Here is a 24,193-nt window from a genome sequence, read left to right as displayed (position 1 = left end):
ATGTAGAAGTTATTTGAACACTCATCTGATGTCAAGTTGAGTGTGAAGAGGGTTGAGGTCTAGTTTGGATCAACAACATTAATATTAAAAGAGTAGCATCAAAGAGCTGTTACTTTATGCCTAGAAATAATTATTCCTCTCAAGTTTTTAGCTAACTAAGAAGCTGGTCAAGGATGATAAGAAGATGATCAGAATTGTAAGTCAGATATATGAAGAAAGTTGAGGATGTGTTGACATGTTTTAGTATGGCTGGTCTTGATGCTACATCATGCCAGCCCAATGAAATCATCAGTGTAGTGATTCTTGATTTTCTTCAGAGTCATTTGACCCTTTGACAACTTCCTGAGACATGAGTTGGGTGACTTGTGAATGTGACATTCTAGTTTCATGACCCCTTTTTTAGCTTAATTTGTTCTAGGGGGGAGTTACAGCGCTTCAAGAATCCTTCGGTTTTTTTTACCGCATGAAAACAAAATAAATGTCCAAAACCCTCGCTAAAACCCTCGGTGAAACCGATTTTGTACTAGAATCTGTCAAATTTGAACTGTCCAAATGAGTTTTTTCCGAGTTTTGTCCAAAACTTTAAAAAAAAGACCACCAAATAAACCGAAGGATTCTTGAACCGCTGTAAGTGTAACTTGAACTTTAAAAAGCATCCTAGTGATACAGGATGTAGGTCACCTGATTAAATTTTCCATTGAAATACATAATTTATTAGACTTTTTTTGTCAATTAAATTCAATGTGATTTAAACTAGTGAACCAAACTATATCTAAACTGGTTGAATTCTGAGGTTAAGTATGGAAACCAATTCAATTCGAATCCGATTCAATTGCATTCATCATCGCAATCCACCCTTGATTCGCGTGATTTTGATTTTACGTAAACCCAACATCATGAGAACCATTGAGTTTGTGATTGGCTTTTGAGGATGGTTGTCGAGGTTTGATCAAGTTCTATATAAAATCAAGAAATCTTTAATGGTCTTTTGAAAAGTTGTTTTAAACTTTCCCACTTTTTCAAGATAGAAGAATCATTTTGAGAAACCCCACCCTGATTTGTTGAACCCTTGATGAAATCTTAAAAAAACCTTCTTAACCATTCCACAATTTCTTCTTCTTCTTCTTTTGAATCCTTTGTAGTCTTTTCTTAAGATCTCGAATCCAATCCAGTCCCTGTTTACCATTAATAGTAAATTACTTCTTTTGAATTTATCCCTTTGATTTCTTTTTTTTGAAAGTAATTAAATTGGATCTATCCTTACAAACCGTTCATCATCCAACTTCAAGAGAGACAAAAAAGACTTTGTTAGATTCCCATTGAGATTCATTATTATCAATTTACAATTTCTTCTTCCTTTCAACGATTTCTCTAGTAGGATTAAGGAAGATGAATCCAGTTCCATCAAGTTCAAGTTTACCAAGCAAGCGTAGGATGTCAGAAGAATCGATAAATCCATCTAGTAAATCGAATTTTAATTTTAATTTGAATTTCAAACCAAATCAACCAAACTTGAACCAACCAGTTGCTCAGCATCATCAAATCATTAAAAGAACTTCATCTCATCCTGATCTAAGACAATTAGCTTCAAATCAATCACATCATTCTTTAATCTCAACTGTTTCATTCTTATCAAACCGAAACCCTTCTACTTCAACTTCAACTTCAACTTCATTTCCTTCTACTTCATCAAACATCTCACCTGAAATTGAAAAAGTTAATAGTCCATTAGATATCATCTCAATCCCAACTCGTTCGCCACCAAAATATCATCAGCATCATCATATTCATCATATCCAAAACCCACATCATCAAAGAACTTTAAGTGTCACTTCATCGATTGGCAGCTCAAGTGTTTATCAACAACAACAACAACATCTTTTGCTCCAAGGACGTTATCATCCTCATCATCGTGGATCAGTCAGTACATGTGCAATGACAGATGAATCACCATGGGATGAAACAGATTTAGATCTAGAAGATGCTCAAGGAGGGATCAACAGTTTATTAATGAATTCACTAGAAGATCATGAAGGAGAAGGAGAACTAGAAGTAGAGGAGATCGAAGTAGAAGAAATCGAAGAAGAATCAGATGGAATGATGATAGATGATGATCGAAGTATTAGTAGTTCTCAAATTAGAAAAGGAAAAATGAAGGAAAAAATCGAATCTTCAGATTCAAGTATGAATCATACCATCATGAGTGGTGACCGTCTTGGAACTGGAAATCCTGATAGAGATAGATCTTCTCGTCAAACTTCTATGCCTATTGATCATGATACCCATCGTTCAACTTCGACTCAAGTCGGTGCTTTTGGTGCAAGAATGGTCAGGAGGAAACATGTGAATCGAGCTAATCTTTTAGTACGTTTTCTCTTCTCTTTCATTCAACATCAATTTAAAGGACGATAATATTGACTTACGATCTCACTCGCTTGATTTACTCATCTTCAGCCTCGTCCAAAAGCACATCTCAGAGTAGCAGCTCAACTAAGCACCGAAGACGTTTCACCAGATCTTTTAACCGAAGCCGAAGTCCATCGAAGATTTAGATCAGTACCATTCGTCATCCCACCCTCATCACCAGCCCCAAATCCATTACATTCACCCTTAATACCACGCACACCCTCTTCACCCTTTGGAAATCCCGAAAGAAAATCCATACCATTACCACCGCCGCCTACGAATCGATTTCCAGAACAAGTAGGACCGGATGACAGTTTAGGAAAAAGGGACGAAGAAAGCGAAGACAGTAGTGAAGGAGAATCAACGAGTATGATGGATGAAAGCACAACAGAAGAACAACGAATGAACCTAGAAATCCAGAAATGGAAACGGTTTCGTGGAAGTGGAACGACTAATACGAATCATCATCCTTCACTTCTTACTCATCCTGCTAATCCGGTTGGACCGAATCCTTTGGTCATCTCTCCTGGTTCTCCTGATCCTTCTCCTGCTAGACCTTATGGTATTAACGGGTATCATTCGTTTGGTGGATCTCCTTGTTCTTCACTAGGAACTGGAACCATGACCAAACCTGCCAAAAGGAGATGTAAGACTTTCATTTCTCGTTTCTACCTTTTATTACCTAATTTGATGAACGTTTTTGGTTTTGGTTTTTGTTTCTTGGTGGGGTTGAAGTTCAAGATACAGATCGGTTTGATTGTTCACCTAATTCGAATTCTTTCAAACGTCGAGCTATTTCTCCTTCAGCTTCGATTGCTGGTTCTTCTTCTTGTGTTGGATCACCTATTTTACATTACCTTCAAGTTCAACCTACTCCTACAAATAATCATCAAGGTCAAAATTCATCAATCACAAAAGATTGATGGTTTTTTTACTCTGTTTTTTTGTTGGTCTCTTATCATTAAAGGAGACAAAATCAACAAATGATTTTCTTTAAAAATAGAGTTCTTTGCTCTTTTGCTATTTGGGTATTTATTATTCTTCATAGAAATTTTGTCTTTTTCTTTGGGTTCTGTTTTCCAAAATCTTCAGGTTTTCTCTTACTCTTTTTTTGTAATTTTTGCTCAAGATAATGATTATGTTTGTTTTCTGTTGATTCATATTTCGGTTTCTATAACTAAATAGAGAGAAAGACAGAGATAGAGAGAAAGACAGAGAGAAGGAGAGAAGAAAGAGAGAAGAAAACTATTGTATGTATAAATCTTTTCGGGTTGTAGATTGTTTTTTATGGGTTTTCTTATGCGTTTTTGGTATATGATTTCATCATTTGCTTTTTTAAAATTATATTTATAACTTTTTTTTTGATTTGATTTGATAGAAAAAGATTGGGTTCATTTTTGGGTTCATTTTTTCTTCTTGGAGGTTTTTGGATCAGAAAATGTTGATCAAGAAAAAGTTGTACAGATCTGTTATGATTTGATTTTGATTGAAATCAAAATATCATACTGATTTCAATTGGTTAATGAAGAATGAAAATTCTTTTTGTAGATGAAGTACAATCATTCACCTTGTATGATGAGACTATATCCCACCCTGGCAATGGCATCTTCCTTGCGGAGAACCTAAGTCATCGACTTGTTTACAGCATAAAAGCCCTCCCCTCTTGAATACGTTGCTAGACATAAAAGTCAAGCAATGATAAAGAAAAACTGCGTGTGAGATAAGATATCAGTAGGAACACATGAAAAATGTGATATGGCTAAGAGCACAGCGCAAGAGGAAGTGGGAAGTGGATTGAGATGGTCTTGAGATTCTTTTTGGAATCATAAATCATCTTTGTATCACAATGAGGAGGTACTTAATAATCTCAATGTATTTTTTAATTTGCATGGATGGGTTTTCTTTTATATTCTATGTCATCTGATCAAAAAAAATCTCAAAGAGATTGCTAAAGGTGTTGTAAAGAAGATTGAAAGAACATTGAAAAGCTTTGACATTTTTCTGATACACAAATTATGTGAAGTCCATTGCTTTTGTTTATGGACGATAGCTTACAATACTAGGTCCTGTTACTCTCATTTATCAAATTTGAAGTCTGTACCTTCATATGGGCTTTAGCCCCAACCTACACCCTTTGGTTTAACTGTGAAGTTTTATGGATCTTGCTAGTTGATCCGGGTGGTCTCGAGCTCCGTCATATGACACTTGTTGAGTATACCTCGATATTCACATTGAGTTCCTCACGGTGTGTCTGAGAACAAGTTGATCAAGGTTGTAAGGAGCGTGTGGTGTAGCTGTTGATTTGATTGGGGTGCAGACTTATAAATACCGCTTGCCTATCCGAATGATCCCGGTCGCCGTGATGAGACACTTATCAAGGTAAGATATGAAAGTGACCCGCAATCGTTCATGTCAAAGTGAACTGCCATCGTTTTTGACTTGCTTTAAAGTGGAATGCAATCGTTTCCAATTCTTACCTTTTTGTTCGTTATGAAAGATTTATACTTGATGTCTTACAAACCTCAGGCTGAGTATTCTAAAGCTATATAAATCCCTCATGCTGATAACAAAAAAGGACGAGGTCCTATGACTCTGAGCAAACAAGTCAGAGTTCTCAATTATGAAATGGAAATGAAGTCATTCTGCATTTACCACAATGAGTCATCATGAGTTCCGGCGATGGTAGCAACCTTAAAGCTTAATCCGTAAATAGGACACAAATTCTAGCTGGTCATAGAAATCGTACTCTGAAGCGATCGAGTGCCGCAAAAATTATATGTACATAATTATCATCTCAAAACGTTGATGGATTATTTCAAGTATTGGTTGACTGAGCGTGAAGCATTGCTTCAATGCTTCGAATGCTTCAACTCGTAAAGTTTATTTCAAGCGTGAGATCAAATGGTGTGCTGTATAAGCTTTGCTCACCAATATAAAAGAAAGTCCTCCATCGGTTCATCATTGGTGCTCCATCGGTTCATCATTGGTCCTCATCTGATCATCATCCGTGATCGTTCTCTGCGTATATCCTTTCTTGTCCAAAAAAGATCTCATCATTACCTTAATATCATCATGACCAGAATTTTTACACTTCTTCCACTTGTTCTATCTCCCTTTTTGATCGGGGCGTTCAATTGGCGCAATGGATTCCAGTTTCTAGACAATCCTGCTGTGACAAGTGGGTCACTATCGTCATGTGCGAACGCTGTTGCTCTAGACTCATGGATTGACTACTCTTTCTATGCTAGATTCACCATGCACAAAGGAAGAAATCCAGGGCTTCATTGGTGATGTTTTTACAGGCTTCGATAACAGAAGGGTGGACGATGTATTCGACAGGATGGATTCGGAGGTCATATTCAAAAGTCCAGTTTGCCCTGGCGGCATACGACGTGAGTAAACTTCCTCTCGCAATGTGACGATGTGATTATGGAAATTTCTAACATCAACTTCGTAATTCCTGGTCATCATCTTCGATAAGCGACTCGCATCGCCATGGCAGCCTTCATGCCAGGCAAGGTCTTGAGCACGGAAATCGGGACGTGTATGTTCCAGATTCGCGTTCGGGCTTTCTAGTACTACCATAAAAACCCGTTTGCAGTAGTTCTGACTTCTGTTCTCACCTGAATCACGTGCAAATTTCTAAAAAAACGTTGCACAAAAATCTTTAGTGTATTGCGAGAGCCCCTCAACTGCCAAAGAGAGAAATGGGAAGACGGTCAAGGTTGCCATCGTAGGTGCCGTGGCTGCGAAGCCCGACCATCACAATGTTCTCTACGCGCGCATCACTTTAGGGAGAGACAACCAAAACAAAATCAAAGTCTTAGAATATGAAGAGTTAGAGCCGCCAAGCGCTCAAAACGATTTCCCCCCTGAGTGCACTCAGCAGTGAATATGCTAAGAAATAACATCGAAGAATCACAAATCAGGGGATGATAGAGATATATAGAATGATGCTGTACAACCAATAGAATTGTGTATTTGAAAGCTGGATATTGGGAAAACAGTAAATTTTCTGAAATGTTGGATTATGTTCATGCATTTAGCAAGGATTTGTCAAATGGCAAGTGGAAGGAATTGGCAATGGCAAAAGACAAGGAGCCAGTAAAGTAGAACTGATTTAATTGTATCTCATTTCTTTCATCATAATTGTTTCTGCCTATTAAATACTTTTTCACCTACTTGTTTTTTATACACTTGTTGACTTATTTGTTCCCTTTATTCATAAATCGTCTTGTCTCACTTGTGTGTTGATTGAAATTACTTTTTCTCTTCTTTACACTCATTTTGTTTGCTTACATGCACCTTTTTACTTCTTGTTTTCTTTACATTTGTTTGGCTTTACTGTTTGGCTCAATATCAGATTCTATTCACACAAATTCCACTGCCCTGTGAGACCACTCTGACCACTAGAAGCTGCCCAACTTTAAGCCAGTGTTGTGTTGTGTTGTGTTGTGGCATTCTGCAATGCAAGGAACTTGCCATAATGGTAGTTTGTGAATTGTGTCGCAATTGCAATTATGTGAGGGTTAGGGTCCTCTTTGGGAATACTCTATGCTCACCAATGATATATGTAATTGGATTTGAAAGTAAATACAATTCAAATATGTAGTAACACTGCAGGAATTATTATGTTCAAGACCTGATTGAGCAAAGTTGTGGTGTCTGAGTCTGCAATAAGTCTCAATTTTTCAATTGGAACCTATTAAAGGCAAGAGGGGGACCTTGTATTTTAATAGGTTTCAATCCAACTTTGAAACTTATTGTGAACTCTGTCACCACATTAAGTTTCACATATGATACAACCTAATAGATGCCGGTGGTGTAATTACAATATGAAATAGAGAAAGAAAGAGAGGGAAGGGTAGCTGAAAGTCTGTTTAGACAACTCCAGACAGACTACAGTTAGTCGACTCCTTAAAAGGAGGATTTAGTTCTAATGGTTCATTATTATAATTATTGATGGTTGTATCCAAGAGATTCCTTTAATCTTTATATTCACAGATCAAAGAGTGAGGTAGTGATCACTAGACTGGTTGTTCTTACAGTTGCCAACTTGAGGTTGTTCTTAACCTAAGTCCTTGTATGTAGACCACTATCCTGAGGTTGTTTGGAAATCACCAACCTAGTTTGTTTCTACTTGGGGAAGTAGAGAATCCAGAAAGGTAAAGAGTGTATGTATTACTTGCTTTTAGTCAGGAAGCTGAACAAAGTTATGAAGTTATCACCAGTCTTATATTTTGTAAGACTCTTGATGTTACTTTAATAGATCCTTAACTGTTCTTTAAAACTAGTGGTAATAAAAGCTTGGGGGATTTGCTTGAAGGCTGAGAGAGGAGAGGTTTATATTTTCTCCTCTCTAAAGCTAACTGTAGGGATATTTGTTCATATCACTTTAATGGCTCCATGAATTATTATTATCATTATTGTTATTATTATTAGTGTTATTATAATTATTATTACTAGTCATACTTAATTACATATACATGTTAAGTATATTATGTAGTATAAGTATCCAACTCTTGACACTGAGTTATGAGGTGTGATTGGTGTTTTATTACATACTAAGGAATTGGCAGGCCCACCCTCCAACTTTAAAGCACTCACAAATACCTCACACATAGCCTCTCCAGGACTTGCTACAGTGCAATAAATCTGGGGCCTTGTTGAGACCCCTTAAAAATTGTACATGCTATTGATAACAGATAAATATTTTTTTGGAACTGGAAGACACACTTCTGGTTTCAGTACAGAATGTTTTATACTTAAGCATGGTGAGAGACAAAGAGTTGGTTAGAAGTTGAGTTGTGAGACAGGGAAGAGTTTTGAAGGCAGCTTTATTAAAGACTATTAGATAAGTGGTGGATAGGTGTAGGAAATAAAGATTGAGAGGTGAAGAAATTTGTTTATACCTTTCATATGCACAGCTGAAAAGCTCTTCAAATTTGATGTGTAATACACAAAGTGCACTTGAAATGCTTTTGACTATTGTGAGCCAAATTTAGCCGGCAAAGTGGCCTGCTACAGCTCACCAAGAGAGGTTTATTGACAAAGACTCCTCTAGTAACACAAAGAAGATACAATGGCCATAAGGTTAATTGGGTCCTGTAACATATATCATGTAAGAACCAAATAGATTCTTGTGCAATACATGGATATGATCATGCATTGAACATCCAGTTTAAAAAGCCAAATGCAGGCACTGGAGTGTTTGACTTGATAATTGAACAATGTCAAAGACATTGAGACCAAATATAGATAGAGGGACACTAAGTCTGACTCAAAACAACATACATAATGTTTGTGTTCTCCAATCAATAAAAACATCAAATACTATGTACCATATGTCATGAAATGGAGAATGCAAATGGCAGAAGATGGTCAAGAGCCATCAGATGATGTGGATATACCCTCATTCAAAAAATCCTTCACTTATGTATTGATGAACAAATTGAGTGAGGTAATGTGGAATTGTGGTCCAGATGTGGAGAATGTACTGATAAAGGATGTTGGCAATTTTGCAGATCACCTGTTCTTTGCTAGTGGCTGACCTGATTGTAGATCTATCTGGGCAGCATGCATAAGCAATCAACAGTTTACAAAAGGCTTCATGCATATGAGAGACAGTTACCCCAGGTCAGAAGAACCTCTGAAGTAGTTCAATCATGGCACATCACTGAGCCTTCAGTAGTTTGACCAAACAATAGGCTGAGTAGGGAACCTGACAGGAAGGAAGGATTTTGTAGCCCAAGGAATGTAGACAGCCAGTGACCGGGACCCTTATAGTGGGGGAATTTCAGTAGAAAAAGCAACATTTCATTTTATTGACAATGTCAAGCTTTTTGGGTATACTAAAAGTGTAGGCAAACAAAGCAGATGAAGTGACCATCATAGAGATGATGTGCTTTTCAAATATGTAGAGCAAGCTTTTAAGTTCAGGTGTGGAGCTCTGCTTCTGGAAGGAACAGCAAGGAAAATTTACAACACATTCACCATGTCGGTATCCTTGTAGCACGTCGACGTGCACACACGGAGAGTTTTGAAAAAAAACAGAAAGCTGTTTGGTAGGCTTTAGTCTGAGATCGGTGCCGAGCACCCTTTGTGAATGACAATTTGACAAAAGAATTTGTGGGATCCTTTGTCAGCAGTTGGGGTCAACTGAGTGCCAACGTCCCAGTTGACAAAGGGAAGACATGCCTATTGTGGAGACCTCTTTAATGTGTCTTTCAAGTATGTATTGAAAGTATTTGGTGTGTGCACGTGGACGTGCTACACGGATACGGACACGGTGATTCTGTGATGCATGTTCTGGGAAAGTATACACTCCTAGGTGGAAAATGAGACTTTTTGAGAATAATGTTGCTATTGGAAATGTAAAGAAATCCTTTGTGTATCAAAATAGAAAAAATCTATTGGTTGAGCCATAAATGGAAAAATCTGAGTTCATTATCCAACCAGCTTTTGAATATGTCAAAAGTAAGACTTTGTGAAAAGGAGAAGTTGCTATTGTGATGACAGCTTTTTGTGCAAATACAGCCAACATAGTTCACTTGAAAGTCTGCAAAAACCTGAGATCATCATTCTCAATTTTTTTGAGGTATGTGCGCTTGTGTTGACAGAGTCCCAAGAACATGAAGCATATGCAGATCATGAGGATAAATCTTGTTCTTGTTGAAACTGCAACAGGTATTCTGCACAGTGTAGATATGTACTGATGATATTTGGCAAGGTTTTCATTGCAGTTCATGTGTGGGAGGGGCTTGAACCAATGGATCTCAATGTCAAAATGACTTTGGTGAAAACCCAAAAAGATAAATTCCAAGTCTTGAAATTGGCTTTAAGCTTAACTAAGCCCCTCTTCCAAGACAACCTCTTGAAGAGGGGCTTAGGGATTATTTGCTAACTTGACCCTGAGACCAGCAGGTATTTCAAGCACTTTTGCAAGAGCTCTAAACACTGTAAAACCGTGAAATAAATCCAGCAGAGCTTTAAGAAGCTCTTCTTCTTCTTCTTGTACTGTTTTTAGCCTGTCACAACTCTCACATTAGGGGGAAATCTGATTTCAATATCAAGTCATCTTGAAGGGTTCAGCGCACAAGCCCACATGCACACTGAATTAGACCTAGATTTACAAAAGCTTAACAGTTCAACTGTGACGTTTTCTCAAGTAACATGGTGCTAGAAGTGGCATGCACATGTGTACAAGGCTCACAAAGAGCTCTGTTGAACTTTTTTGTGAGATTGCACAATGTTTAGAGCCCTCAAAAAGGGATTTTGAGCAAAAGTGCTTGAAATTCCTTGCTGGTCTCAGCCCAAAGCCTGGGTATAAGCCCTAATCCCTAGAGCGGGCGTGGCCATATCAGAAGAGGAGCTTAGTTAAGCTCAAAACCCAAGCCAGATCTGGCTTGGGGGCCTGGGCTGGCTTGGGCTTGAAGCTCTTGAATTCCAAGACTTGGATCTGACCTTTATGTGTTTTCACCAAAGTTATCTTCACATTGAGATCCATTGGTCCAAGCCCCTCCAAAACATGACATGTGATGCAAACTATCACCTTGTTTTCATGGATGTGGCAGGGAAGAGGGCCATATTTAAGCTTACTTGGGCTTGAACCGTGCAGTGAAGATGGTAAAAGTCTTGGACCTTGGGTTTTGATCTGCTTACTTAGTCAAACACATACTGTCCGGTTCCTTAATACAGCCATGTTCAACTTCACATGGTTGTTCCAACAATGTCTATGTTTGGCAACGAACCCGTAAAGAGCCGTTTGTTGCGTTTTGCTGTCTCAAAAGTGTCCAGTAAAACCCAGAAATTTGAGAGCTCTCAAGAGCGGTCAAGACCTGATGGCTAAAAATCCTGAAAAAAGTCCAAGACTTGGCAAAACCTGACCATTTTCATGACGTATTTTGGCGGGATTTGGGGCCAAAACCTGACCATTTTCATCAGGGACCTCTGCAGGAGATTTCCAAGGTCCTAGTGAAAGCAAGTTGCATTTCACAAAGTTATTCTTCTCAAATTAATGCTACGCAAAAGGATTAATGTTAAACATGACAATTAAACAAAGTCAAAATCTATGTCCAACGCTTATCAACAAATAAAGTCTTCCATCAACTATAAAGAGTCTCAGAAACCGAAAAAAAGTGTTCAAGGAAAGATGTTAATGATGAGATAAATTTATGCTTTGCTATCACTTGGAATTATTAAAGGTCTCAGAAGCTGAAACCGGTTTGAAGCTTAAGATCTCGACTACTACTTCCGACCCAAACTTTTATAGTTCCCTGAGGCACTACCCACTCTTGACGAACCACGTCCCTGAAAGGTACAATCAAAGCCAGAGTTTCAGTCAAAGTAAGGTTTGATGGCAAATGGAGAGAAACTTACCAAATTGAAATATCGATAACCCTGAGCTTTATCGAAACTTGCACTTTTCCACCTGCTTTAACCATGACACGCTCAAATCCTCTCAGTACCCTCACGGGCTCCTGAACGCTGGCTGGAAAGCCGAGATATAGCTAGAATGTACAAAGATCATACCATCAGACTAAGTCACTCGAGTTGTTGATCAGACGCAAAAATCCTGACCTGAGCAACTTCGTGTCCATCAACCGAGCCAGTGTTTTGAATCATGAAGTTAACAACTAGCGCAGTGTCGTGGTTGCCTACTTTTCCGCTTCTGGCAGCAGACTTGGCGACTTTCTGGTAGCTGATGCTTGAATAGTTAAAGGTCGTATAAGAGAGACCGAACCCGTACTCAAACCGAGGCTAAACAAATCGATTGCCAAAGATATCATGAGAGGAACAGTGAGATGTAGAATTGCACGAAATGTGATGTAGATGACATACCTGTATGTTGTGAACATCGAAATGACGGTAATCAATGTTTAGTGCTTCCTGATAGTTGATTTGTGGGATAACCATGCTGGAGTTGTAAAGTACGCTTGCTGGGTAATCTTTCCAACTCTTGCCAATTGTGAAAGGTAGTCTAGCACTCTAAGAGCAGAAGAGTCAACGAATCGAGATGAGATCGTAGTATCAATATGCATCAAGACTCAAGTCACTCACTGGGTTAACCTTCCCCCACAAGATATCCACCTCAGCATTTCCACTCTCTTGACCTGGTAAGCCGGCAAAAGCCACAGCTGTAACATTCGGATTATTGATCCACGCTTCCATATTCACCGGCCCAACAGCATGTATGATAACAATAACATTTGAACAGACCGCGGCAGCCTTCAAGATGATTGCATCACCATTCTCCCATAAGTTCAGATCGTTACGATCTCCTACATTTCCTTGAACAGTGATATAACCCTCTCCAGAATCAGCATTGACATGGACGAGTGAAACTTGGGATTCGGAAGCCACTTTAGTGATTTGATCGACATTGGTATCATTCAAGACCTTGTTGACCTTGATATTCGGATTTCCGGCTCGAACATAGCCTTCAATGGCTGTGGCTGGGGTTACAAGGTAAGGGTATTCAGCCGTACCTGAACCCCAACCTCCAGCTAAGGTACCAATATTGCAACCACGATCAACGCATCCATTTGCTCCGTTTGGATTGTCGCCAGCATCTTCCCCGAGGATCGCAATGGATTCGATGTGAGCAGGTGAAGGCAAAGGTAAGGTCTTGTTGACGTTTTTCAAAAGGACAATGGAAGCAGAACCGATCTCTCGAATGATTTTGTAGTGATCGGCTTGAACATTGACGTGTTTGTTATCGGCCGCTTGTTCGGCATCTGTTCCTTGACCGATAGATCGGAAGTTGAGACGAGGGAAAGATGCGAGATCTTGACCATTCTTATAATAAGTCGAGATGATACGCTGAGCCATGTCATCTAGACGCGTAATTGGGACCGATCCATTTCGGACAGCTTCTATGAGTCGAAGTCCCCAGTATGATGAATTGGACTGAGCTGGGTTGGGTTCCGAGGCATTACCATAAGCAATGAAGCCAGGCATGTTCATATCCAAACCCGCTAGCGCCGCACGTACACCGGAGATCGATGCAGCCCAATCTGATACGAGTACACCTTGGAATCGTTGTTCACCCTTAAGAATTCCGTTGATCAATTTTGAATTCTCGCAAGTTTGGGTTTGATTTACTCGATTATAAGAGCACATCACATAGTCCACCCCAGCTCGCACAGATTCGGCAAAAGGCCATCCATAAACTTCGCCTATGGTGGTGGTAGGATCAGAGGTGGATCAGAGACCGGTGAAACAAATTCTTGGACCGAGTAAAAACTTACGCAATGTGCGGTCATCCATGTTTGAACTTGAAGCTGTTGAAGCCGAACCACCACGATAGTGTTCTTGTTCATTACCAAGGTAATGTTTGGCACAGGCAGACACATTCTGTGATTGCATACCAAGGATTGTTTCTACTGATCCTATACCTGATAAGAAAGGGTCCGCACCAAAACCTAAAGACAGCCACAAGAAAGCTCGTAAGAAAGTAAAAATCACTCCAAGTAGCTTGAATTTCTGACCTTCCCAATTTCTTCCCGATTCTGGTGCTCTCATCAAGTTCATCATAGGAGCTTTAATAGAGGTTATCCATCAGCTCGAGTTCATGAACAAAATCGCACAGGTATACAAAACCTCACCTAAAGCAACATTAACACCTTTACCAGCAAATTCAGCACCAAGAGCTATCCCCCGCTTTCGCATCAATCCTCGATCAAAAGTGGCAGCCACACTAATTTCAGCCGGAAAATAAGAAGCTAAATCTGTGTATCTAACTCCTACTGGTGCATCTTGTAAACAGATAGGTTGATTGAATCCCATTCTTGGGATTGTACCTGTTTCACCAACACATCTGCCTGTGGTGTCTGCTCCGGTGGTTAAGTTTACTACAAGTTCGAACATTCACATTGCAGTGTTAGTCAAAAAAAACTTTCATTTTATATTTTGATTCTGGGTAAATCAGCGTACCTTTTTCTTCAATTGTAAGTTGAGAGACAAATTCTTTTGCGCGTTTTAGAGCATTTGACCAGCCTTGAGATCCATCCTGAGGGGGAGCGGGTAATCTACGAGGAAGGAATTTCGAGATTTAATATCAGCAAATACTGGTGATAAATCAAGAGTACAGAAAGGAATACATACACGAGTGGTGAAACCCATTCTTCATAGCCAGGTGGGGGTTGAATGACTTCAAATTTGAAATTCGAAACGTGGGAAGTAACATTTGGTGGTGTTGAGCGGGAGTTAGGAGGTGAAGATATATTATTAGGGACTGCGATTTCCGCATTGCAAGTCGTCAATGAAAGAGTAAAGAAAAGCCAGATAAAGACTGGCATGATGAATAGATGATCAAGATGAGAATTGATGTATATACGATTCTAACATGAACGATTCTGTGAGGAAAAATAGGCTTGAATAGTTCAAACGAGGGGCCTTGAAGTACGATGCTTAAAGTTCTCGTCACACTTGTTTACACTTATGATATTTGACCAGATGTGACCGCGTGTGTTCTATATAGGTTGATCAGGAGTTAACTTTGTAGGTAGACCAAGCAGCTGATCTTGATGAAACACTCGAACGGGAGCGAAAACAGGCGAAAACTTTGTCTCGTAGAGGATCAACCACGCAGAGAAAAATAGAAGGAAATAGAGAAAGAATGAGAAAAAAGACGACAAGAATGTGACTTTTGACTTCGAAAAGGGGACTGTATGACTGAATCAGTCTATAGACTTTCCTCTTCCGATAGAACAACTGCGACGCTACGTACTCTACATATAATAAATGCGTTTATCCTCATCCTGGAGGTTTTTTGATTTACAGATCCCGAATCAGTGCAGGACAGCAAATGAGATTCCATCAGCTTTACAACAGATGACGGTCTATTGAAAGTACTGGGTAGATCGGCGCGTGTCGTGACGCCAGCTAACGCCATCTCGCTCGATAAATTACTTTAAGTAGTCAAAATGAATGGAATGTGGTGTCTTGTAGTCTTGGTGGTCCTTGGTCTTCCTTGGTATGTATGGATGCAGGCTGAGCTATGATAGAAGCCAAAACTAGCCAAAAGTACAATACGCACTCACATAGAAACTTCCCAGTTCAACTTTTGCCACTGTCAATCCAAGCTTCCGAGAATTCGCTCACTTTGGTTTTGAATATCTCGGATCGATTGCTGGTGCTGCGAAAGAGTGTGAACTCTACATATTTCTAACTACAACCTTTCGTTCGCCAACTTTGTCAATTTTTAATTTTGGGCAAGTTCTGGTATGAAGTTTACCACGGGGCGGGGGGAACTCTTGTACCTCCCGAGCACGCATACATAGTGAAAATTGAACAAACCATCTCATGAGTTCGGGAAGAGCGAACATATTAACTGACCTTGACGATTTTCGATAAGGTTTCGATCCTCCACATTGCGATGTGAGAGAATAAGTCACATTCCTCACATGTTCGATTGCTTTGAAAGTATCAGACTTTCCATTTTGAACACGAAACTCAAACTCATTTCCATCTCCTCTCATAAATATTTAAAACAACAAGCCCCTGTATGACAATCCAGAAAAAACAAAAAACAAAAAAAGAACGATAGAAATGGACGAAGACAAACGTTTAAAGATTTAAATAGTAACAGATTACATGAGCTGCAAGGTAAAATGATATCACAAAGAAAAGAAATTGAGATCAAAGATTAAAATGAAGGCGTTAAACTTTGACACAGTCGACTGTAAAGTGAAAAAACATCCACGAATTTTTTTTTGTGAGCGAAATGGACAAGCGATAGAAGTATATACTATTTGCTAGTCATGTGCACAATATATACAGACTGCATGGTGTGAGTGAGACGATTAAACTTTTGTGCTTTCATACTGCACTCCTAAACCCAGTTTTTGATTGAGATGGCATTCGTAAGACTTTGGACAGGGCGAGGGCACTATATTTTTGTTTGTCTCGATAGGCAACATTTTCTTTATTTGACTCGTATTGGGCATGGGAGGCAATGGTGGGATGATAAACTCGCCAGACATGTCCAGTGAAACATCCCTTTTGTGAATTGAACATCGCAAGGTTCGAATCCGATTCGGTAGGGGATTGCGAAGGGTTGCTGAGGGGTAATTTCCAGCACTAGCATCTCCAATCTCAACTTTCTTTGCATCTTCTACAACGATGTCGTCAAGATACCATGCTCGGGATCGGTAGATTTCAAGGGCCCGTGGCGAGAATGGGATTTCATGATCGGCCTGTAACCCTTTGGAAGCAGCTTCCTCGCATGTTTCACAGCACGGCTTGAGTCCTTGTTCTTGCGCAGTGAGTGTTCGATCAAGCGTCGTGTTGCTCCTTGTGATGCCAGGAGAGATCGTCAAGAGACTTGTCGACAGACTCATCGAGAGACTTGTCGAGGTGGTTTCGCCATAAGGATCGGTGTTGAAGATAGGATCTCCAGATGTAGAGGGCAGAGCACGATGATCATGATGATACGAGTTAGATCGGACAAGTAAACGGTCCTTCATTGTATCGTCGATCGTCAATGGATCATCTTCGAGAGGAGCAGGCTGGCCAGTATATTCTTGACGATTTGAATCATTGTCTTGATCAATCAATCTCGACCTTTGCTCAATGTTTGAGGCACGTTTTCGTAGTGAGAGTACGGGTAGCCAAGAACGCGGCGTGTCCTTAGAAGTGATTAGGTCGGGCTCAGGGATCGATAATTCGAGTTCTTCCATCTCATCCTGGATTATTTCTTGGTCGTCATCTGGTAACTGCCAGCGTTGTGGCTTAGGTGTAAAAAAACGGAAGTGTAGTGCTGAACCGGAAAGTTTTTTGGCGAGTCGATTGAGACCTTTAACGGGAGACTTGTGAGAATCTTCAGGATGACTCGTGCTATCTGGAGACGATTTATCTGAATCTGTATCTTCATTGGTCTCGAGCGGTGACTTTGGACCGACTGAGTCAGACTCAGACGAGTTCGTGGGGCTAGGATGAAAGTCTACAGAAACATATACATCCCAACAGTCAGTGGTTTGGCAATGATTTATGAATTGAAGACTGGAGAAACTGACTGCTTGTGAACACTGGAGTATCTTCTACTGCCTGGTTCCAGTGTAGCTGATTGTCAGAGGAGACATTTTCCTCAGTTATACCAGGCTGGGGGGACCTAGAAATCCATACGTTGCGCATGGTGTTAGTAGATATTGCGATCCCAACTTCATTGCTATCACGTCTCGACCGAGGAATTGAAGGGGTAGCGCCAAAGCCTGAAGAAGGCCTTTTGAGACAACTCTTAATCTTGCCTCCGTGAGCTTCTGCACATCGTCGAATCCGTTCTTCTTCTCGTACTCGAAGTTTTTTTGAACTAGGGCGCCGAGTAAGAGAAGGGATGGTGAGTTTGATTGTGCGAACCGGAGCAGGAATGAATTGATCATCCTCTTCAATTTCTCTTTGTGTTCGCGCCAAGACCGATTGCCTTGAGTGAGAAATGTTGGGGAAGTCGCCGGCAGTAGGTGACAGGAATCTCACAGGATGCGGACGATGAGGAGAGAGAGAGAGAGGTAAACTGTGAAAAAAGATCAAAAGTCAGTCATGTATGCGTTGAAGCGTGGTGGTATTCAAGATACAGGCATGCTGACCTGAGTGTCTTGGTCCCCAACCGCATGCGTCTCTGCAGTTTCGAATCAGGCCAATTTGTAGGAGAGCGACAGTGAGGGCTTTGGGGATCCTTGTCCGATTGTCCATCGGCGAATATGATGCGCACTATCGGGTGAAATCTTACACGCTGACCGGGAGTGGCGATCGAGAAAAGCGGACTATTGTGAGGTGGTGTTATAGTCGATGTTGATTGATGAGAAGAGGAGACGATTGAATCAGCCGTGATATTAGCTTGATGGTGATTTTTTATGGGCTCGATAAATTGAATTCGTGGCCTGGACTTCTGAAGAGCCATCGATGCAGGGATCAGTAGCCAAGATGCTATGACAGTATTTTAGGTAATGTTGATCAAATGAAATGAAGGAAAGGAGTATAGGTGCTTCAAGAGGACGCTCTTGATAAGAAAGTGAATTGATATGATTAGTTTGAAAGCTAGTATGTATATATTTGTTTTATTTATTGAAGTCGTTGAAGTTGATCACCTGTTTGGATGAAACCTGCAGATGTGAATATGTTCAGCTGAGCTCACCACGACCCAAGAGGTTGAATTTTTTGATCTGAAGATGTGTATTGAATGTGATTTTGAAGGTTTGGTTGAACATGAACATATTTATTTATCAGATTACTTAATACAAATCATATCATGAACCTCATAGGACCCAACACATAGAACGAAGATATAAATATGTACCAAAGAGGATCGATTGGAGAAAGTGTCAGTGAGCATGACTCTTATGTAAATGAACTTAATCCACTCTAGAGTCTATACACACACATTCCTCGGTAATTGATTTCGTTCATTTCACACGAGAATTGTCAGTCAGCTGTCGCTTGCCGATTAACAAACTCCCACCTTATAAACCCGCAGTCACGCTGCTCTCGCCTGCTCTCCCATCGCGCTTGAACATATCGGTCTCTGTATTTGAGTCTGCTCAAAACACTCGACGCCGCGAATCTCTCACTGAGAGCTAGGGCTCGGCCAGTCCAAGGTCAACAGGGCTAGCTCTATGGCCGGCTCAGATCCCTCTCGGCGTAGAACATCCCCAGCCGTGCGTTAATGGTGTGCTATATGTATGCGCTGGTCTTGGTTGCAAGGACAGTTAGACCTGCATTCAAGGTATCAAAAGGACCTTACTCGCAGGTGAAAATTGCTGTAGAACAGCTTTTAGGATGTTTGGGTTCAATAGTTGATGGTTGAAGTGTGTAATCTGCAGGTAGTCTTGGGGTACAGCCCAGGATAAAACAAATTTAGCCTATTGTGGCTTGCACGTAGGGAAATGAAAATGCCTTTGCAGTAATTTTATGGGTCACAGTTATGAATGATATTTATATTCACAGAATTGGATTTTAGGTGCGATTAGTTAACCCTCAGTCAATCCTTGCATTGGTGAATTGACAATTACGCATGTTGCAAACTTGGAGATAGGTAGAAAAACCCTTATGATCTTCATGATTACTATCAAGATGATCTGTTTTTGACTGGGAGATAAGAATGGCATGTCAATTTATCGTCCCAATAGGGTGTTTAGTTGGTGATCCCAAGGAATAAAATGACACTTTTTTGACCACTGAGAATTGTCTGTTGGGAAGATCTGCAGCCATCAGCTTTTCCAATCGAGCGTTATTGTTTCTTCTGTTAGTGGTAGTAAAGCCTGTGGGGAGAACAAAATGAAGCTTGAAAAACTACTTTCACAGTTGTGGTCAGCTCATATGAGAAGTGAATCTTTGGGGACTGGGATCAAAGTGGATGCCTTCAAACTACGTCAAAACATTAGGATATAGATCCCAATCGCATTCCCTGACTCCCCCCATAGCTTTCAACCATAGAACCCATGCAACTTGAAAACCACTTAGCTTCAAAATTCTAACCGTGAGTGCCATAGGTGTTTTTTACTAGACAAGAAGTTTTAATTTCACATCTCTTTACAAAGTAGGCCAAACCAACATCAGATAAAAACAAAACTAGATAAATCTTTAACAAGTGGGTTTACAGTGTACAGACAAAAGACTTGAATGAAATTTTACAACAACAAAATTCAAGAAATCTGATAAAGGAATCACAACAAACTAGATGATTAAAGACTTAGCAGGTATCTTGAAGTGAATTCTTAGGAAAAGTATATCTGTTGATGTAAGTCGTCCAAAAAGATTCCAACCAAAGAAGAACAATGTCAGTAAATACCAATTTGAGTGATAACCAAGAAGTAAGAGTAGATCGCAAGACAAACCCTGCTTGTGCCCACGTAGTGAGATTGGGATTCGTATAAGCGACAATGTGTTCGTTGATATACTGGTTTAATACAGGTCCATTTGTTGGAAAGTGAGGATTAAAATCAGTATTCCTGGTTGGGTTCTCCGATAATAACAAGGAAAAGATTAAGAAAAGAACTAACGTCCTCGGTAGGATATTGAGTAGGGGAACATCCTATATTTTCTTGCCCTTTACTTTGATAAACACGCACATAGTCGATCAGCATCCTATTAGGAGTGACTAGATGCGGTAAATCAACTGTCTCGAAAGCAGCAGAAATTGCGAGCTGGATGACCACCAAGACGAAATAATCTCGAATTCAGTAAACCACTTTGAAGCAGATATTTTATAGCCAAGAAAATTTGCATACATTCAAAATGATGTACATTGGCTCTGAACTTATTATTCTTTGGCCGATTTGAGTGACTTTGTTAGGCCCTATTGCCGCAGGAGTCAATGTCCATGTTGCAGCGTCGCTTGCTGACCAGGTGATCGAACCTGAGCTTCCGGGTGTGTACTCAAAACCAAACTAAAAATGACTGGTCAGGTCAAGTGATCCTATTCATCGCGTAATCATGTAGGAGTCTCTTTCCAATTCCATGATCAGTGTCATAATATATTGACGTACCTTTTGAAAGTTTCCACCCGTTGCTTGATATGCTGTTTGGTCAGTGGTGGTGACGACTGACACCGATTCTTGATAGATTCCACCTTTGTAAGTATTTGCTTTGGACCTTTAACAATCAAAAACAATGAAGCTATCAAGCTTTGCCTATAATTGATATGACTCTCGCACCACAGAAAACTCACACAGTGGCATCAACGATTTTTGCTCCCGCCGCGTTCCAGTCGTAAGTATCATCAAATGGAGCGAATTGAGCAGATTGCGATGCTTGTCCAATGGCCGTCGTACCTTTGACGGTAGTCACTTGAGCCTCAATGATGTCAATCTCAGGCGAGCCCCGTCCCACTCGTACGTTTGGACCAGGATGGTCTTCGTTTGAACAAGTACAAGACGATAGCCTTTGGCCAGGTAAATAAGATAGAACTCCTCCTCCAGTACCAGATGTGAGAGCTGCCGCAGGCCCAGTGCCATCGACGGTAGTTTGGTTCTTCAAAGTGCCTATATCACATGCCTGATACGAACTGTCACACGAAAAATATCAGAATGACGACATTGAAAACTTCAGAAGTTCAATCACGAAACGCACTATGGCCATGTTCCATCCGTTGTTGCACCATACCCTGCTCTTGCCAAGTTTCCCATTGTCCAAGCCCCCGGCCAAAATCCCGGTATGGTGGGTGATCCTGGCAAGCTTACTGACACCTCGATATAACCACCCGTGAAACAAAACTTATTCCAAGACTGTAACATTCCCGATCTGAAATCCAAGTCATGAATATCTTCTTTCGTGATCGTAATCTGTAAATTTCCCCCGGTCGTTGTGATCGCATCTGCAAAGTGGAAGATAGGGTCTCAGTTATCCCTGCCCAACTGTGCTTCTGTTCTTTCAGCGAACGTACCTGGATCATACCATTCCAAGTCACCTGTACACGCAAATACGAAGTGTAAATCAGTGGTTGGTTAGAAATCCACAAGGCCATGCTGCACGGACTACTGAGAAAAGTGGAAATCTAACCTGTTGCCCAGTAGTGCAAGTTAACCGCTTCCCAGTAGGGGTCGTCACCAGGCCAGAAAGTTCGCCCGTCTACAGAAAATTCGTCTGAGAAGACCAAGTTGTACTGTTTACCATCGAACCCTTGGCGAGTCAAAGCTGAATCTGGTGTGGTCGTATCAATCAATCCTGGAAGACTGTTGATGATAGGAACTTGCCCAGTGCCATTGATACCACCTAAATTGAATCCACCACTGTTCACGATGAGTTGTTTAGCTAATATGTGTGAGTTATAGTAGGTGATGACGGGTAATACCGCAAAAACAGTGACTAAACCAAATGTCAAGAGCATCAAAGCACCGAGATTTAAGATCCCTCTGACGGAGAAAATTCCGCATGACCGGTTCGTCACTCTTTTCATCATTCCGTTTCGCATTATCAAATCATCATCATCGTCATCTTCTATGTTATGAAGCTCGTCTTCTAATTCTGCGTCATAATCTTTGAAGTCGTCCATAAAGAAACGCTTGCTTTCCCTCCTCGGGTCAGATCGACTTGACCTCCACCAATCTCTCTGACGTGCCCCAGGTGCCAAAAGTGCAGCTTCTGAGTTCACAGAGAAAGAGCTCGTCTGATGACTTTGGCTACTGACGTTGCCGTAAGCGGCTCCAGTAAGAGGTGCGCTGGTCGGCCAAGAATCAGAGTCGCTGGGAAGTTCGTCTGGAGTATTGGGAGATGACTCTCCAGAATTCGCCATCATGAAATTGTTGTGTGGGGCTTCGGTAGATGGACTGAATGGATCATACATCAGCCGGCTAGTTCTTCTTGAACTCTCTGAAGGCACGCCGGATTTTCTTGAAGATGTTCGAGGAGGCCGAGGACCAGAAGGAGCGGATGGATGAGAGTGCATTCTTTTGTGATAGGTAAAAATTTCAAGGTTCGATAGTCTGGATGTGTCAAGTGGATTTGTGCTGTTTTGTTTTGCAGTAAGATTCTTTGCAGAGGGGGAATGCCCAATAGAAGCCAATCCGGCTTGAAAAAGGAACCAGATTCATTCAGGGCGGTCAGGTCAGATCATAGCTTTCTTTTAGTTGTTGAGTGTTCGAAGTTGCAACAGAACAATGATTGGTAGGTGCACGCTAATTAGCACCCGGGATCAGGTACATGCTTCACGCGCTGGCTGAAGAAGTCAACTGGAAACACCGACGATAGTTCTGAGGAAACAACCAAATGATTGCATGCTTTTTTCTGTGAGGGATACATGTAGGTTTTGAATTGGAAGACATGTTGGTTTTGCTAGAGCAAGGATATTGGTGGTAAGATCTGGGAATTTTGAAGACCAACTATTAACGAGAAAATTACGAGAGAGCACATATACCCTTCTCTGATCGTGCTGCAGCTATGAGCTACATCACAGTGACAACCCACAGATAACAATACATGACATCTCACAATCGAGCAGGTTGACCCGGAGAGACAGTTAGGACGCGTTGATCGTAAAGAACATTGCCTACTTTGAAGATATATGGAGTTTAAAAGAGACACAGAAGCCCTTTCTGTGTTTGAACTCTATTCTTCATGTCCGAGTGAGGCTTCGGTGAATGCGTCAAAGTGGAGCAGGCAAGAAAATCTATCGATATACACTTTTCCGCTTCCGGAGTGCTCTCAAAGACCTCTCTTTTATTTTAGAATAGAGGACTACTTGTGTTTCTTTTTGGTATGCAGAGCAACCCGCATGATCATTCAATTCCCTCTTTCTCACGAAAAAAGGGATCAATCGAACCAATCAAAGAAAGTCAATCTAATATCATTCAATCCATATCCATATCATCATGTCCCCTCCTAGCCACTCGTTCTGTCATCTTCTTCTTTGCTACTTCAACTTGACCATTTAACCTCCCAGATTTAGCCAATGCTAATAACAAAGCGTGTGCTAAACCCACGTGATTCTATCATACGAAAACATATCAGTTTGATTATCAGAGAATCAGACAAAGGTCTAGCTCAAGACGAGGAAATCACTAACATGTCGTCGAACTGAGTTATCAAATTTCCATCGACTTCGTTTTTCGTGTTCTTGTTCAATCTCCGCATGAAGTTCATAACTGTTTCCTTGCAAGCTAGCTTGAGCTTGTGCTGATTGCAACTTGGATTCCAAAACTTTTAACCTATCACCACAGATGGCCATTAAATTGAAGTGGACCTGAATGATACCCTTGAGATTTAGCCTCATGTTTTTTTTGGGGGGGGAGGGCGTGATAGGTTGACTAAATTTCTAGTAAATGATGATCTACCTCTGCTGCCGAATAGGTCTTGA

The 24,193-nt window shown here is 40.7% G+C and overlaps 5 protein-coding genes across 5 annotated transcripts; 2 read left to right on the top strand and 3 right to left on the bottom strand.

The window, feature by feature from the left end:
- Nucleotides 1-1,434: 1,434 nt before the first annotated feature.
- Nucleotides 1,435-3,329, top strand: MELLADRAFT_87193 (uncharacterized protein; the record flags this gene model as incomplete). The annotated part of the gene is made up of 4 exons (XM_007403813.1): nt 1,435-1,462; nt 1,526-2,364; nt 2,455-3,052; nt 3,142-3,329. 4 exons carry the CDS (start codon nt 1,435-1,437, stop codon nt 3,327-3,329), a joined length of 1,653 nt encoding a protein of 550 aa, XP_007403875.1.
- A 2,062-nt stretch (nt 3,330-5,391) lies between these two features.
- Nucleotides 5,392-6,442, top strand: MELLADRAFT_73889 (uncharacterized protein; the record flags this gene model as incomplete). Its single annotated transcript, XM_007403814.1, has 4 exons — nt 5,392-5,584; nt 5,655-5,798; nt 5,888-5,950; nt 6,078-6,442. 4 exons carry the CDS (start codon nt 5,479-5,481, stop codon nt 6,296-6,298), a joined length of 534 nt encoding a protein of 177 aa, XP_007403876.1.
- A 4,933-nt stretch (nt 6,443-11,375) lies between these two features.
- MELLADRAFT_46484 (family 3 glycoside hydrolase) lies at nt 11,376-14,746 on the bottom strand (the record flags this gene model as incomplete). Its single annotated transcript, XM_007403748.1, has 10 exons — nt 11,376-11,715; nt 11,785-11,915; nt 11,986-12,165; nt 12,247-12,393; nt 12,466-13,583; nt 13,656-13,829; nt 13,896-13,946; nt 14,013-14,258; nt 14,341-14,435; nt 14,512-14,746. 10 exons carry the CDS (start codon nt 14,703-14,705, stop codon nt 11,613-11,615), a joined length of 2,439 nt encoding a protein of 812 aa, XP_007403810.1.
- A 1,100-nt stretch (nt 14,747-15,846) lies between these two features.
- MELLADRAFT_76398 (uncharacterized protein) lies at nt 15,847-18,617 on the bottom strand (the record flags this gene model as incomplete). The annotated part of the gene is made up of 4 exons (XM_007403747.1): nt 15,847-17,350; nt 17,424-17,917; nt 17,991-18,330; nt 18,539-18,617. 4 exons carry the CDS (start codon nt 18,615-18,617, stop codon nt 16,212-16,214), a joined length of 2,052 nt encoding a protein of 683 aa, XP_007403809.1.
- A 1,475-nt stretch (nt 18,618-20,092) lies between these two features.
- On the bottom strand, nt 20,093-22,297 carry MELLADRAFT_32374 (family 16 glycoside hydrolase; the record flags this gene model as incomplete). The annotated part of the gene is made up of 9 exons (XM_007403746.1): nt 20,093-20,132; nt 20,238-20,299; nt 20,403-20,546; nt 20,631-20,789; nt 20,889-20,994; nt 21,071-21,406; nt 21,472-21,715; nt 21,785-21,808; nt 21,901-22,297. 9 exons carry the CDS (start codon nt 22,295-22,297, stop codon nt 20,093-20,095), a joined length of 1,512 nt encoding a protein of 503 aa, XP_007403808.1.
- Nucleotides 22,298-24,193: the final 1,896 nt, after the last annotated feature.

Source organism: Melampsora larici-populina (genome assembly GCF_000204055.1).
Source record: "Melampsora larici-populina 98AG31 unplaced genomic scaffold MELLAscaffold_1, whole genome shotgun sequence".
In the NCBI taxonomy this organism is placed as follows: Eukaryota; Fungi; Basidiomycota; class Pucciniomycetes; order Pucciniales; family Melampsoraceae; genus Melampsora; species Melampsora laricis-populina.
Note: the sequence above shows the minus strand (reverse complement) of the source record. Positions and strands in the feature narration are given on the sequence as shown.